Here is a 16,049-nt window from a genome sequence, read left to right on the forward strand (position 1 = left end):
TGCAAAAATTAGGCAGTCGTCATGGCACGCACCTGTAATCCCAGCTTCTCGGGAGGTTGAGGCAGGAGAATTGCTTGAACCCGGGAGGTGGAGGTTGCAGTAAGCCAAGATTGCGCCACTGCACTCCAACCTGGGTGACAGACGAGACCCTGTCTCAAAATAAATAAATAAACAAACAAACTTTATAATCCATGACACGCTGAAATAAAGTTCTGACTGTATCAACATATAATCTTCCATTGTTTTTCTCATGGAAGAATTCTTAGAAATTTTAGTTGATGTTAAAAGTGAAAGAAAAGTAGCTTGTCATAAGTAAAATTGACTTAGAGTCTAGGCCTCAGACACAGAAGAAAGTGTCTGGCAGGACATTCAAAAGTCTGATGGAATGTGGGACAATATTTTATTGTGTGGGCTTGTTGCCTGGCAGGCTGTTTAGCATTGCAATTACATGCTGGTGTCTCCCTCTTCCCTCCGTGATTGTCACAACCCAAATTCCCCTGCAGGCTTCTAAAACACACTCTAGAGGCTGATACTGTTGAGACACACTAGGCTAAGATGCCTTTTCACTACATATTCTGTGTGACATTGGTTTGATGAGAGTAGACAACAGGATCTGGAAGTGTGAATTTATTTTTTGTTAAAAAAAATCTTTTTGGAGACATAGTCTTGTTCTGTTGCCCAAGCTGGAGTGCAGTGGCAAGATGAGGGCTCACTGCAGCCCTGACGGCCTAAGCTCAGGTGATTCTTCTGCCTCAGCCTCCCAAGTAGCTGAGACTACTCAGCTATTGGTTTTTGTTTGTTTGTTTGTTTTTTGAGACGGAGTCACGCTCTGCCACCCAGGCTGGAGTACAGTGGTGTGATCTCGGCTCACTGCAACATTTGCCTCCTGGGTTCAAGTGATTCCCCTGCCTCAGCCTCCTAAGTAGCTGGGACTACAGGCGTGTACCACCACACCTAATCAATTTTTGTATTTTTAGTAGAGACTGGGTTTCACCATGTTGGCCAGGCTGGTCTCAAACTCCTGACCTCAAGTGATCCGCCTGCCTTGGCCTTCCAAAGTGCTGGGATTACAGGTCTGAGCCACTGTGCCCGGCCCTCAGCTATTGTTTTATTATTTATTTATTTATTTATTTATTTATTTTTGGCAGAGATGGGGGAGGTCTCACTGTGTTGCCCAGGCGAGTCTTGAACTCCTGGCCTCAAGCGAGCCTCCTGCCTCTTCGAAAGTGCTGGGATTACAGGCATGAGCCACAGCGCCCAGCTGAAGGTCTAAATTTAGAGTGAAGAGTTTGAGAAGACAAAAAGTAACAAAGGTGTGATGGAGTAGACAGATTTATGATTTCCTGAACTCAAAAATAAAGGAAAGGGTCTAAGAAGGGGCAAATAGGAGGGGGAGAAAAGTAGTTGACTCCCAAACCAAACTGAAGCCCTTCCTTGCTGAGCTTAGAGGTAAAAGAAAATGAAAGCAAGTTGAGATCCTAAGAAAACAAGAGATTAAAGTTAAATAAATAAAGAGGAACTCAGAAGTCTGAGCAATAGTCAGAAAAAAATAGGTGAGAGTACTGTATTACAGACAGATACTTTATATGAATTCTTTATTGGGTGAGTCTGAGATTAAATCTGTGGCTTTGCAAGAAAGAAGTTGATTTCAGAAGAGAAAAATTGGCAGTGTAGGAATATCTAAAAGGCAAGGGAGAAATGCTGATTGCGAAGAGGAGTTTATTCAGAAAGAACAGTAATATTATGATACTCATTATTAGAAATAATGTGCCCCTATATTAATTACTATGTTGGGTACTTTTTTTTTTTTGAGACAGAGTCTCGCTCTCTCGCTAATGCTGGAGTGCAGTGGCTTACTCGGCTCACTGCAAGCTCCGCCTCCCGGGTTCACACCATTCTCCTGCCTCAGCCTCCCCAGTAGCTCGGACTACAGGTGTCCCCTACCAGGCCCGGCTAATTTTTTTTTGTATTTTTAGTAAAGACGGGGTTTCACCGTGTTAGCCAGGATGGTCTCGATCTCCTGACCTCATGATCCGCCTGCCTCAGCCTCCCAAAGTGCTGGGATTACAGGCGTGAGCCACCGCGCCCTGCCTGGTATTTTTTTTATAGCTGGCATTCCTGGTACATCCATCTTATTAGTTGTGCACATAATTGTCCCAAAGATCCTGCCTTTGGGAAGTGAACATTCTTTTTCTTTTTTGAAAGAGTCTTGCTCTGTCGCCCAGACTGGAGTGCAGTGGCATGACCTCGGCTCACTGTAGCCACCACCTCCTGGGTTCAAGTGATTCTCCAGCCTCCCTCCCAAGTAGCTGGGACTATAGGTGTGTACCACCATGCTGCCTAATTTTTGTATTTTTTCAGTAGAGATGGGTTTCGCCATATTGGCCAGGCTGGTCTCAAACTCTTGACCTTAGGTGATCTGCCCACCTCGGCCTCCCAAAGTGCTGGGATTACAGGCCTGTGCCACCACGCCCAGCTATGGAAAGTCAATGTTCTATAATGGGGAGAAGACAGAAAATAAATATGTAAATATGCATGTGGGTGGGGCAGGAGGTGTGATAAGCATTTGGGAAGTAGTCAGGGAAGGAATCACTAGTGAGCCAAGAACAGAAGTAAGGGAGTCAGGCTTGCAGGTATCTGGGGGATGAAGATTCAGGCAGAGGCTACCACGGGTGAGAGAACCCTGAGATGAGAGCAATCAGATCACGTCTGGCCTGTTTGAAGAACAAGGAGGTCAGAGTGACAAGAGCAGAACGAGTGAGGGCAAACGTCCTAGGAGATGAGGTTTAGGGAAACTTGGCCATTATAGGGGTTGGTGTTTTCGGTTTCTACTTTTTTAGAGAAGGAGGCCTCGCTATGTTGCCCAGGCTGGTGTTGAACTCCTGGGCTCAGGCGATCCTTCTGCCTTCATCTCCCAAGTAGCTGGCCTCTTAAGTAGCTCAGATTACAGGCATGAGCTATAGGACTTGGGTTTTTGTTTTTTTGTTTTTGTTTTGAGATGGGGTCTCGCTCTGTCACATAGGCTGGAGTGCAGTGGCATAATCACAGCTCATTGCAGCCTCGACCTCCCAGGCTCAAGTGATCCTCCCACCTCAGCCTCCAGAGTAGCTGGGACTATAGGCGCATCCACGACACCTGGCTAATTTTTTTGTTTTTTGTAGAGACAGGGTCTCGCTGTGTTGCCCAGGCTGGTCTTGAACTTCTGGACTCAAGTGATCCTCCCACCTAAGCCTCCCAAAGTGTTGGGATTACAAGCATAAGCCACCTCAACTGGCCAGGACTTGGCTTTTAATCCTAGTGAGATGAGAAGCTATTGGGGGTTTTGGGCAAGGAAGTGGCATGAGCTGACTTACATATTAAAAGAATCATTCTTGCTGCTGTGTAGTGACTAGATTGGGCAGAAGTTAGGAGACAGTTGAGAGGTTTTTGCAATAATCCAGAAGGAAAATGATGGTGATTTGAACTAAGATCAAGGTGGTAAGCTGGGCATGGTGGCTCATGCCTGTAATCTCAGAACTTTAGGAGGCTAAGGCAGGTGGATCACCTGAGGCCAGGAGTTCGAGACCAGCCTGGCAAACATGGCGAAACCACATCTCTATTAAAAATACAAAAATTAGCCAGGCGCAGTGGCGCGTGCCTGTAGTCCCAGCTACTCAGGAGGCTGAGGCAGGAGAATCGCTTGAACCTGAGAGGCAGAGGTTGCAGTGAGCCGAGATTGCACTACTGCACTCCATCCTGGGCAACAGAGCAAGACTCCGTCTCAAAAATAAATAAATAAATAAATACATTAATTAATTTAAAAAAAAGAGAGAGAGAGAAGGAGCTCAGTTTTGGATAAATTTGAGGTGACTGTCAGATATCCAAGTGACAAGAAGGCAAGTTGGTGTTCAAGTTTCAAGTTAAGAGGTGTCATTTGGGCCTAAGATTTGAATTTGGGTGAGGTGCAGTGGTTCACGCCTGTAATCCCAGCTAAGGCAGGAGGATCTCTTGAGGCCGGGAGTTCAAGACCAGCCTGGACAACATGTCAAGACCCTGTTTCTACAAAATATGTTAAAAATTAGCTGGGTGTGGTATGTCTGTTATCCTAGCTACTCAGGAGGCTGAGGTGGGAGGATCCTTTGAGCCCAGGAGTTTGAGGCTGCAGTGAGCTATGATCATGCCACTGTCCCGTGTGGCTAATTTTTGTATTTTTTTTTGTAGAGACGGTGTTTCACCATGTTGACCAGGCTGGTCTCGAACTCCTGACCTCAAGTGATCTGCCTGCCTTTGCCTCCCAAAGTGCTGGGATTACAGGTGTGAGCCACCGCACCAGCCAATTTATTGCTATCTTACTTATTTAAAAAAGAAACTATACCTTTGGCCACAGAACCTCCAGTTTTTTTTCTATGTGAAGCAATTTGTAACACATCATTGTCAATTCACTTTTATTTTATGGGCATTTACTGCAAAAATACAAGCAATTCCACATCAAAGACATTGTCTATATTTAACAGAGGCCTGATAGATGGGTGGGTCTATACATAAGAATTGCCTTGGGACTTCCTCTGTGTCATTAAGAAAGAATTTAACATTAGCTTAGTAACCAAACAAGATCAAATATACAGGTATTTAAACACAAACACACATACAAACACTTAGCCTTTGTTGGAATTAAGCAAGTAATATTTAATAAAACAAAAATTAATTGTAGGCTGGGCACAGTGGTTCACACCTATAAACCCAGCACTTTGGGAGGCCAAGGTGGTTGGATCGCTTGAGCTCAAAAGTTTCAGACCAGCCTGGATAACATGGCAGAATGCCATCTCTACAAAAGAAATACAAAAATTGCCTGGCATGGTGGCATGTGCCTGTAGTCCCAGCTACTTGGGAGGCTGAGGCCAGAAGATCACTTGAACCTGGGAGGTGGAGGTTGCAGTGAGCTGATATCGTGCTGCTCCACGGAAGCCTGGGTGACAGAGTGAGACCCTGTCTCAAAAAAAAAAAAAGAAAAAAAATGCAAGAATAACATTTGATTTTTAAAATGTTATAAAAAAGAGGCCATGTTGGCCAGGCACCGTGGGTCACGCCTGTAATCCCAGCACTCTGGGAGGCCAAGGCGGGTGGATCACCTGAGGTCAGGAGTTCGTGACCAGCCTGGCCAACACGGTGAAACCCCGTCTCTACTAAAAATACGAATAATTAGCCGGGCGTGGTGGCGGATGCCTGTAATCCCAGCTACTTGGGAGGCTGAGGCAGGAGAATCGCATAAACCTGGGAGGCGTAGGTTGCAGTGAGCTGAGATCAAGCCATTGCACTCTAGCCTGGGTGACAGAGCAAGACTCCGGCTCAAAAAAAAAAAAACCAAAAACCAAAAAACAAAAAGAGGCCATGTCAAAAGCACATAGGAGCCAACCAGAAAGAGCTCCCAACAGCCAATGCTGGAACTGTCTGAGCAGCAAAATAAATAACATAATGTTGATTATAACTTGAAGTATAGAATAAATAAGCACAAATCCACACAGATATATATATATATATATATTTGAATAAATATATATAGAGAAGGGACAAATCTTTTTTTTTTTTTTTGAGATGGAGTCTTGTTCTGTCACCCAGGCTGGAGTGCAGTGGCATGATTTCGGCTCACTGCAACCTCCGCCTCCCAGATTCAAGCAATTCTCCTGCCTCAGCCTCCCAAGTAGCTGGGACTACAGGCGCGAGCCACCACACCTAGCTACTTTTTGTATTTTTAGTAGAGACGGGGTTTCACCATATTGGCGAGGGTGGTCTCGAACTTCTGATCTCAAGTGATTCGCCCACTTCGGCCTCCCAAAGTGTTGGGATTACAGGCATGAGCCACCATGCCCGGCCTTCATTTTTTAATCGTCAGAAATTCCTGTTAGTACACTTTTCTTTCAGAGGCTGTTTACAGAGGTGGGTCAAGACCTTATTCGTTTTTTCACACAGACATGGAGGATTAAAGAGATCATCAGAATGCCTCGAAGAGAATAGGTTGACAGTCTTCTTAGATTATCTTGGTGTGCCATACCCCCTCCTGCGTTTTGAGAACCCCTGCTTTCAGAGACTGTCACTTATCTGAGAACAGATGCTGTCACAGACATGCACAGCCTCATATTCTTTTCCTCTTTGTCTTATCATTCCTCTCTGGTAACTTTACTGTTTTGTTCCTCTTTTTGCCTTTTGTGCCCCACCCCCATTTAAAAAAATGTGATGATCAGCCACGGCAGATTGTACATTGTTAATGGAACATCATGACTGTCCGTAATGATGATAGCAACAGCTTCACGGCTCTTCGTAAGTAGATATTGTGACTTCATTGGTTGAGAAGAAACAAAGATACAATTCTTGCCAGACACTTGCTGAGGACAGGACTTAAAACCACAGCGCTTGGCCAGTAGATGGCGCGCCCCGCCCTCAGTGTGCATGACTTATGAATGAATATGCACTCCCTATGCCCTGCACCAGCCCCTCCCGCCTCTGCTAGCCTCTCCAGCTCACTGCTATCAGAACCACTGTCTGAAGCGCAGATTGCCAAGGCCTGGCTTTAAAATGGTGTCATGGGGATTGAGTTGGGGAGAGGGATTCTCTGTGAAGGCAATGGGTTGAACAGCAGAAGGGTTGAGCTAGAAAGGTGGCCAGGGAGGAGGGGCTTTTGCAGCCAACTGACTCATCTCATTTGGCTGGAGTTGGGCTGGGAAGGGTAATGGACTAATGTGGGAAAGGTAGATCCAGAGCCTTGAACCTCCTACCAAAGCATTTTGACTTGCTCAGTAGGCCATAGAGAAGCCCTAAAAGGTTTTTATATATTTTTAAATTTTAGAGACAGGGTTTCAGCATGTTTCCTGTGGGGAAAAGCAAGAGAGATCAGATTGTTACTGTGTCTGTGTAGAAAGAAGTAGACATAGGAGACTCCATTTTGTTATGTACTAAGAAAAATTCTGCCTTGAGATTCTGTGACCTTACCCCCAACCCCGTGCTCTCTGAAACATGTGCTGTGTCAACTCAGAGTTGAATGGATTAAGGGCGGTGCAAGATGTGCTTTGTTAAACAGATGCTTGAAGGCAGCACGCTCCTTAAGAGTCATCACCACTCCCTAATCTCAAGTACCCAGGGACACAAAAACTGCGGAAGGCCGCAGGGACCTCTGCCTAGGAAAGCCAGGTATTGTCCAAGGTTTCTCCCCATGTGATAGTCTGAAATATGGCCTCCTGGGAAGGGAAAGACCTGACTGTCCCCCAGCCCGACACCCGTAAAGGGTCTGTGCTGAGGAGGATTAGCATAAGAGGAAGGCATGCCTCTTGCAGTTGAGACAAGAGGAAGGCATCTGTCTCCTGCCTGTCCCTGGGCAATGGAATGTCTCGGTATAAAACCCGATTGTATGCTCCATCTACTGAGCTAGGGAAAAACTGCCTTAGGGCTGGAGGAGGGACCTGCGGGCAGCAATACTGCTTTGTAAAGCATTGAGATGTTTATGTGTATGCATATCTAAAAGCACAGCACTTAATCCTTTACATTGTCTATGATGCAAAGACCTTTGTTCACGTGTTTGTCTGCTGACCCTCTCCCCACAATTGTCTTGTGACCCTGACACATCCCCTTCTTCGAGAAACACCCACGAATGATCAATAAATACTAAGGGAACTCAGAGGCTGGCGGGATCCTCCATATGCTGAACGCTGGTTCCCCGGGTCCCCTTATTTCTTTCTCTATACTTTGTCTCTGTGTCTTTTTTTTTCCTAAGTCTCTCGTTCCACCTTACGAGAAACACCCACAGGTGTGGAGGGGCAACCCACCCCTACATTTCCCAGGCTGGTCTTGAACTCCTGGGCTCATGCGATCGGCCCACCTCCGCCTCCCAAAGTGCTGGGATTACAGGGGTGAGCCACCGAGCCCAGCCAGGAATCACTAAAAGGTTTGAAGGTGGCAGGATGAGAGCTGTACTTGCACAAGATTAATATGACCAGGTTTGCAGATGCAATGAATGAAAAGAAAATGAGAATCCAATGAAGACGTCACCTTACAACAGGAGGGGTGGGCTGGGCGCGGTGGCTCACCCCTGTAATCCCAGCACTTTGGGAGGCCGAGGCCATCACCTGAGCTCAGGAGTTTGAGACCAGCCTGACCAACATGGTGAAACTCCATCTCTACTAAAAATACAAAATTAGCCAGGCGTGGTGGCAGGTGCCTGTAATCCCAGCTACTTCGGAGGCTGAGGCAGAAGACTTGCTTGAACCCGGGAGGTGGAGGATGCAGTGAGCCGAGATCATGCCATTGCACTCCAGCCTGGGCAACAAGAGCAAAACTCCATCACAGACCAACAACAGCAACAAGACGGGTGATGGAGGAAGCATATATGTGACAATTTACAGTTCGGGAAATTCAGAGAAGTAGCTCCTCAACAGTGTCACCCGTCAGTAGAATACTTCCTTCCAGAATCAGTGTCAGGAAATGTCCAGGAAGCCAGGAACCAAGCCTACACATCCCGATGTCCCATGTGCATGCGCATGTGTGGCTAGCCAATCCCTTGCCTTCCTGCCTCTGGGAAGATTATTAGGTCTTCCATTTGTTTTCAAGTAAGAGGCAAAAAAAAAAAAAAAAAGAGGAAAAACAGCTTGAGTTTCTTTCCATATCACAGCCTTCCAATGTGTTATTATTCAACACTGCAGTGTCAGATTTAGATTTTCCACCTCGAGGAATTTGGTTTAGCTTTAATTAGTTGCTGTGAATATTTCTGAGCCAACTCTGGAAAGCATTTATCTGGAAAATAGTTTCCACTAAAATATAAGCTGGATATAGGGTATCATTTTCCTAGGAGGGTTTGTATCAGTTAACAGTTATAAATTCTCTCCAGCCCTCTGGATGACTTTTGCCACAAGCCCATCATCGTCATATTGGTTAATTACTTATTAATTAATCACAATTCAAAATACTGTATTGAGGCATCTGCATCGCCATCTAAGCTCTAGCTTCAGGACTTCAGAGCGTGAAGATTTTTCGGAGAAAAGATAACGCTTACAGGTTATTCTCATACAGGCAACTGATGCATTTTTCATCCGGCAACTTTTCATAAAAACACTGAAAAATACCAGACAAATGAAAAACAGACTTCAGCAGTTCCATGCTGCTTCCTGAGTAACTGAAGAATGTGCTTCTTGTGGTTAAAATGAGAGATCTGTTTAATATGGATCAAATAGCAACACTCCAGGCATTTTCATTGACATTTCACTGTGACTTTTTGAACTTAGGAGTGCGGATACGAAAACCTACTCTTTCTTTCTGCTGCGCGGAGCCTGCACAATCTGCAGAAAGATTGCAGAGCCGGGCCAGGCGAGGTAACAGGCTACGTGGGGTTCTTGTTCTCTCTGGTTGTTCCCTCCCCCTGTTTGTACTTCATTTCCATTCACACGGCAGCACTTCCCAGTTTTCCAGGATCTCTCCTCTGAAACCAGGCAAGGGTTTGTTCCCAAATCCCACCCATTGCCTCTCCAGCCCCGGACTTGCTTACTGGATCACACATAGGTGGTGGGCATTGGTGAGTTGTCCCTAGGGTCAGGGGACCAGAAACTTCCCAGAGGGGCTGGATGGAGCACGGCAGCACTCAGGGCACAATGGAGAGTGGATTCAAAGGGCAAAGGAGCCGAGGGAAGCCCCTCTGCCCGAGCCTCCCCAGCGCCGGCCGGGCTCCGCTCCGGAGCAGCCCCGCCGTCTGGCAGAGACATGCTGTTTTGTTTAAATCCTCCACATTCTTTGCCATTTCCCCATTGGCCGGATGGGGCTACCCTCCCCGCCGCGGCCGCTGCTGATGTCAGCCTCGCTCGCGCTCGCTCCTCCCGCACCCACCTCCCGGCCCCAGGCACACTGCATCGGCGCGGACGCTCCGGCCCCGGCGAGGTGGCTGCAAACTCGCGGGCACGCACGGCACCCGGGGAGCCGAGGGACTCGGGGGAGGGGACGCGCGCGGAAGGCGCCAGCTTCCTCCCGCCCGCCCCTGGCAGCCGCGAGCCGAGGTTGGAGGCGCCCGGGGCCCCAGCCGGGCAGAGCCGAGCGGCGGCGGCGGCTTCCCTTTTCTCCCCGAGCCGAGCCCCGGAGCGGCGCGGGGACCGGCCCTAAAAAGAGCAGGAAATCTTGTTTACCGCCCGCGGAGAGGAGCCGATCGAGCCTTTGTCTAGAAAGTCAGCATCTCCGGCTCCGGCTGCAATGTGTTCCTGGTGACATTAGCATCGGGCAGACCCGCTGGAGGAGGGGGGTCGCCAGGTTCCCGTCTGCTTTCGGAGGCGGATCGAGCGGGTGACTTCTGTGCATTCGTTTTAATTTTTGGAAATCTCTCTTTTTTCCTCCCTCGCTCGCTGCCGGGCATGTCCTGATCTGGCGGCCGCTCCTACCACCCTGGGCAGCCGAGCAGAGTCGTCCCCAGCGGGTCTCCCTCCCTGCCTCCCTGACTTTGCAACACCGCGTTCCGGGAGGACCGGCCTCGGCGAGGGAGGAGGTGGAGGAGCTGCGAACACCCGGACCCAAACCCTGACATGCTCTGGGGCGGAGAGGAGGAAGCCAGGAGCTGAGCGCGCCGCGGGGGCTGCTTCGCCCTCCGGCTCCGAGCGTCGGGCTCCGGGCGCCCTGCCCTGCGCCTGGGCGGCAGCCTTGCTGGTCTGGGGGGCGCCCCCCGCTTCCCGCCCCGGGGGTCCGCGGCCGGCAGGACCATGCTGCTGAAAGAGTACCGGATCTGCATGCCGCTCACCGTAGACGAGGTAAGCGCCGCGCCCGGCCCGGCCTCGCCCGCTCCGGGACCCCCGCCGCTACCGCCGCCTCCTGGCCGGCGAGCCCCGGGCGAGCGGCAGGAAACCCAGGTGGACGTTACCCCTCAAACCCGAAGGCTGGAGGAGAGGAGGGAGGGGATTTGCGGCTTCCACTTGTCACCCCAGCGGGGGAGGGCGGCGCTGGGTGGGGCGGCGGACTCCGGGTGGGCTCTTCGGGGGCGCCCAGAATCCAGACTGTTGGGGATCACAGTGAGCCAAAGGGAGTGGGTGCGCCCCCTCCCTCCAAATAAGAAAATGAATAAAGCAAACCCAAGAGCCCCCGGCGCGCGCTGTAGCTGGGGTTTGGGGGGCATCCCGACCTGGCCGTGGGCCCAGCCTCCCCTCCCCGCCCTCTGCGGTCAGGTAGGGGTGCGAGGAAGAACCCTGCGCCCTCGGGATCTGCACGCCCCGAGCCCCGCGGGAGGAACCTCTGAGCCCTTGGGGGAGGTCCCTGCGGGGCCCGACTTCTCGCCGTCGCCGCGGGCTTGGGCGCAGCTCCCGGCACGTCCGCCCTTCGAGGCTCGGGACCCGGCTGTGTCCTTTCGCAAACCGCCTGGCTCGGAAACTTTCTGCGTCTCTTATTTCTTCCGCCGCGGGGAGCGGCGCGCGAGCCGGGAGCGGCGGGGGCTGCGACGCGGCCACAGGAGGGCGCTCCAGCACGTGGTGCCGGGGCCGCGGCTGCCGGCTGGGGGCGCCGGGCGCGGGGCGGGGGCTCGTCCTCCAAGCGCGGCTCTGCTGCCCTTCTCCCGATCCTGCGAAGCCGCGAGCTCCAGTATTCAGGAAGTGGTGACTCAGATAGAATTATTCCGGCCCCGGCTTCCCTTTCTTCCCCTTCTTCCTCCCCGCCTTTGTGGTGATTCCACGACTGCTGAGCGTCTCTGTCCAGGGACAGCGAGGGAGCCCAAAGCCAAGCAAGGCAACGTGAAACTCACTAGTGTGGTTTGGTGTGGCAACACACATGAAATCGGCCACCCAGACCGTCTTTATATTTAAATCTGGTGCCTCGAAACTATCAGATATGTTATTGAGCCACTACTTGGTGAGAGGGGCGATGTGCTTTGGGAGAGAAAAAGATGCATAACTGAGAACGTGGCTGTGCTCACAGGGGCTGTCCGTATTTGCCATCTTGACCAAGGGTTAAGGTAAGACCCAAGTACAATCCAAGACAAGATCAAAGTAGCTGCAAGTTTACAAAACGCATCACGGGGACACAGGCTGCCAAGGAGGGAGAGATCAGCTTCCACCAGAATGAACAACCGAGTTTTGGAGTTCGTTGGCATTTGAGGAGGTAGCATTTAAGCAGGGTCTGGAAGGATGGATGCCAGGTGGGTAGACAGAGATTCGAGTTGCATATGACCTTGTAAGTGGAGAAGCAGGACATAGCTTTGTGGAGAAAGAGAAAGGCAAATGAATGGGACTGGTTAATAGGAGTCTTTCCAGAAAAGGTGGAGATTGTCCCACCTTGTGGGCAGTTGAGCTAGAGTAATTCAGCTGGGAGGCATGGATCCCTCTACTCCATATCCTAATGACCTTGTTTTTTGATATGAGTTTGGATTCTAGGAGCAATGTTGGGACTGCATGAAATACACAGAAAAGTGCAGGTGATAATCAAGAAAAGAACCAGTTCTAGAATCTTCTCTACTAACTACAAAATCTCTTTATCCTAGTTGGTTCCCTCTTCAGGCTTTCTGAAACACTCAGGCAGATGCTTTTCCCACTTTTGTTTTTGTACCAAAATACCCACAGGTATACCGTGGGGTAATTACATTTGTTTTTTTTTTTTTTTTTCTTTTTCTTTTTTATTGATCATTCTTGGGTGTTTCTCGCAGAGGGGGATTTGGCAGGGTCACAGGACAATAGTGGAGGGAAGGTCAGCAGATAAACAAGTGAACAAAGTTCTCTGGTTTTCCTAGGCAGAGGACCCTGCGGCCTTCCGCAGTGTTTGTGTCCCTGGGTACTTGAGATTAAGGAGTGGTGATGACTCTTAACGAACATGCTGCCTTCAAGCATCTGTTTAACAAAGCCCATCTTGCACCGCCCTTAATCCATTCAACCCTGAGTGGATACAGCACATGTTTCAGAGAGCACAGGGTTGGGGGTAAGGTCACAGATCAACAGGATCCCAAGGCAGAAGAATTTTTCTTAGTACAGAACAAAATGAAAAGTCTCCCATGTCTACCTCTTTCTACACAGACACAGCAACCATCCGATTTCTCAATCTTTTCCCCACCTTTCCCCCCTTTCTATTCCACAAAACCGCCATTGTCTTCATGGCCCGTTCTCAATGAGCTGTTGAGTACACCTCCCAGATGGGGTGGTGGCCGGGCAGAGGAGCTCCTCACTTCCCAGTAGGGGCGGCCGGGCAGAAGCGCCCCTCACCTCCCGGACAGGGCGGCTGGCCGGGCGGGGGGCTGATCCCCCCACCTCCCTCCCGGACGGGGCGGCTGGCCGGGCGGGGGGCTGACCCCCCACCTCCCTCCCGGACGGGGCGGCTGGCCGGGTGGGGGGCTGACCCCCCCACCTCCCTCCCGGACGGGGTGGCTGGCCAGGCAGAGGGGCTCCTCACTTCCCAGAAGGGGCGGCCGGGCAGAGGCGCCCCTCACCTCCTGGATGGGGCGGCTGGCCAGGCGGGGGGCTGACGCCCCCACCTCCCTCCCGGACAGAGCGGCTGGCCGGGCAGAGGGGCTCCTCACTTCCCAGTAGGGGCGGCCGGGCAGAGGCGCCCCTCACCTCCCGGACAGGGCGGCTGGCCGGGCGGGGGGCTGATCCCCCCACCTCCCTCCTGGACGGGGCGGCTGGCCGGGTGGGGGGCTGACCCCCCCCACCTCCCTCCCGGACGGGGCGGCTGGCCGGGCGGGGGGCTGACCCCCCACCTCCCTCCCGGACGGGGCGGCTGGCCGGGCGGGGGGCTGACCCCCCCACCTCCCTCCCGGACAGAGCGGCTGGCCGGGCAGAGGGGCTCCTCACTTCCCAGTAGGGGCGGCCGGGCAGAGGCGCCCCTCACCTCCCGGACAGGGCGGCTGGCCGGGCGGGGGGCTGATCCCCCCACCTCCCTCCTGGACGGGGCGGCTGGCCGGGTGGGGGGCTGACCCCCCCCACCTCCCTCCCGGACGGGGCGGCTGGCCGGGCGGGGGGCTGACCCCCCACCTCCCTCCCGGACGGGGCGGCTGGCCGGGCGGGGGGCTGACCCCCCCACCTCCCTCCCGGACGGGGTGGCTGGCCAGGCAGAGGGGCTCCTCACTTCCCAGAAGGGGCGGCCGGGCAGAGGCGCCCCTCACCTCCCGGATGGGGCGGCTGGCCAGGCGGGGGGCTAACCCCCACCTCCCTCCCGGACAGAGCGGCTGGCCGGGCAGAGGGGCTCCTCACTTCCCAGTAGGGGCGGCCGGGCAGAGGCGCCCCCCCCCCACCTCCTGGACAGGGCGGCTGGCCGGGCAGGGGGCTGATCCCCCCACCTCCCTCCCAGACGGGGCGGCTGGCCAGGCGGGGGGCTGATCCCCCCACCTCCCTCCCGGACGGGGCGGCTGGCCGGGCAGAGGGGCTCCTCACTTCCCGGTAGGGGCGGCCGGGCAGAGGTGCCCCTCACCTCCCGGACGGGGCGGCTGGCCGGGCGGGGGGCTGACCCCCGCACCTCCCTCCCAGACGAGGAGGGAGGACGCTCCTCACTTCTCAGACGGGGTGGCTGCCGGGCGGAGGGGCTCCTCACTTCTCAGACGGGGCGGTTGCCAGGCAGAGGGTCTCCTCACTTCTCAGACAGGGCGGCCGGGCAGAGACACTTCTCACATCCCGGACGGGGCGGCAGGGCAGAGGTGCTCCCCACATCTCAGACGATGGGCGGCCGGGCAGAGACGCTCCTCACTTCCCAGATGTGATGGCGGCCGGGAAGAGGCGCTCCTCACTTCCTAGATGGGATGGCGGCCGGGCAGAGACGCTCCTCACTTTCCAGACTGGGCAGCCAGGCAGAGGGGCTCCTCACATCCCAGACGATGGGCGGTCAGGCGGAGACGCTCCTCACTTCCCAGACGGGGTGGCTGCCAGGCAGAGGCTGCAATCTCGGCACTTAGGGAGGCCAAGGCAGGCGGCTGGGAGGTGGTTGTAGCGAGCCGAGATCACGCCACTGCACTCCAGCCTGGGCGCCATTGAGCACTGAGTTAACGAGACTCCGTCTGCAATCCCGGCACCTCGGGAGGCCGAGGCTGGCGGATCCGGGGTAATTACATTTGAATGATATAGGTGGAGGCCCTTCCTTCCTTCCTTCCTTTTTTTTGTCTTTTCTTTTCCTTTTTTTTTTTTGAGATGGAGCCTTGCTATGTTGCCCAGTGTGGGGCGCAATGGCGAGATCTCGGCTCACTGCAACCTCCACCACCCGAATTCAAGCAATTCTCCTGCCTCAGCCTCCTGAGTAGCTGAGATTACAGGTGCCTGCCACCACGCCTGGCTAATTTTTGTATTTTTAGTAGAGACAGGGTTTCACCATGTTGGCCAGGCTGGTCTTGAATGCCTGACCTCAGGCAATCCGCCTGCCTCAGCCTCCCAAAGTGCTGGGATTACAGGCATGAGCCACTGCGCCCGGCCAGCCCTTCCTTTCTTAATTGGCCAACAAAATCAGACTCATCAGACTCCACCTGTAATATAATTATAAATTCTTTAATGTATAATTCATTTTGGCCAAAGTATGATTCAGTTTCTGTAAGGTTCATATTCTGAAGTCATTTTCGGCTTTGTCAGAGAAGCAGGAGGGCAATTTAGATTAATAGATGTTTCCAATTAGAAGGATTCAGATTAGCTAAATCTGATGATGGATGAAGACATGAGGCCTAGTTTGCCAGATGTTAAACCCCTAGAGTCAGAACCGATAGTAAATTCCACAGTCTCCACCATCCTCTTTTCCACTGACCCTTTTTCCACATTGAAAACGAGGAAGCAACTTGAGTTTCTTTAAATAAGATGTTTAGGTAAACTTTGGAAGCCTAACTTTTTTTTTTTCTTTTTGAGACAGGGTCTCGCTCTGTCATCCAGGCTGGAGTGCAGTGGTGTGATCCTGGTTCACTGCAGCCTCCATCTCCTGGGCTCAAGTGATCGTCCCATCTCAGCCTCCTGAGTAGCTGGGACAATAGGTGTGTGCTGCCAACCTGGCTAATTTTTTTACTTTTTGTAGAGACAGGGACTCGCTGTGTTGCCCAGGCTGGTCTTGAACTCCTGAGCTTGAGTGATCCTCCTGCCTCAGCCTTTTAAACTGCTGGGATTGCTGGGTGCGGT

The 16,049-nt window shown here is 52.4% G+C and overlaps 1 protein-coding gene across 4 annotated transcripts in view; it reads left to right on the top strand.

Moving 5' to 3' along the window:
- The first annotated feature begins 9,765 nt into the window (after positions 1 to 9,765).
- Positions 9,766 to 16,049, top strand: part of PITPNC1 (phosphatidylinositol transfer protein cytoplasmic 1) — a 312,787-nt gene continuing 306,503 nt past the window's right edge. For 2 of the 4 annotated variants that reach the window (XM_063799224.1, XM_001164285.8), the window contains exon 1: positions 9,777 to 10,745. In XM_063799224.1, the coding sequence (XP_063655294.1) occupies positions 10,698 to 10,745 (48 nt within the window). In that variant the 5' untranslated portion in view covers positions 9,777 to 10,697. Of the gene's footprint in view, positions 10,746 to 16,049 lie in introns of all 4 variants that reach the window. The other 2 variants (XM_063799225.1, XM_001164326.8) reach the window with 2 other exon arrangements.

The sequence above is a fragment of the Pan troglodytes genome, chromosome 19 (genome assembly GCF_028858775.2).
Source record: "Pan troglodytes isolate AG18354 chromosome 19, NHGRI_mPanTro3-v2.0_pri, whole genome shotgun sequence".
NCBI classification, from domain to species: domain Eukaryota; kingdom Metazoa; phylum Chordata; class Mammalia; order Primates; family Hominidae; genus Pan; species Pan troglodytes.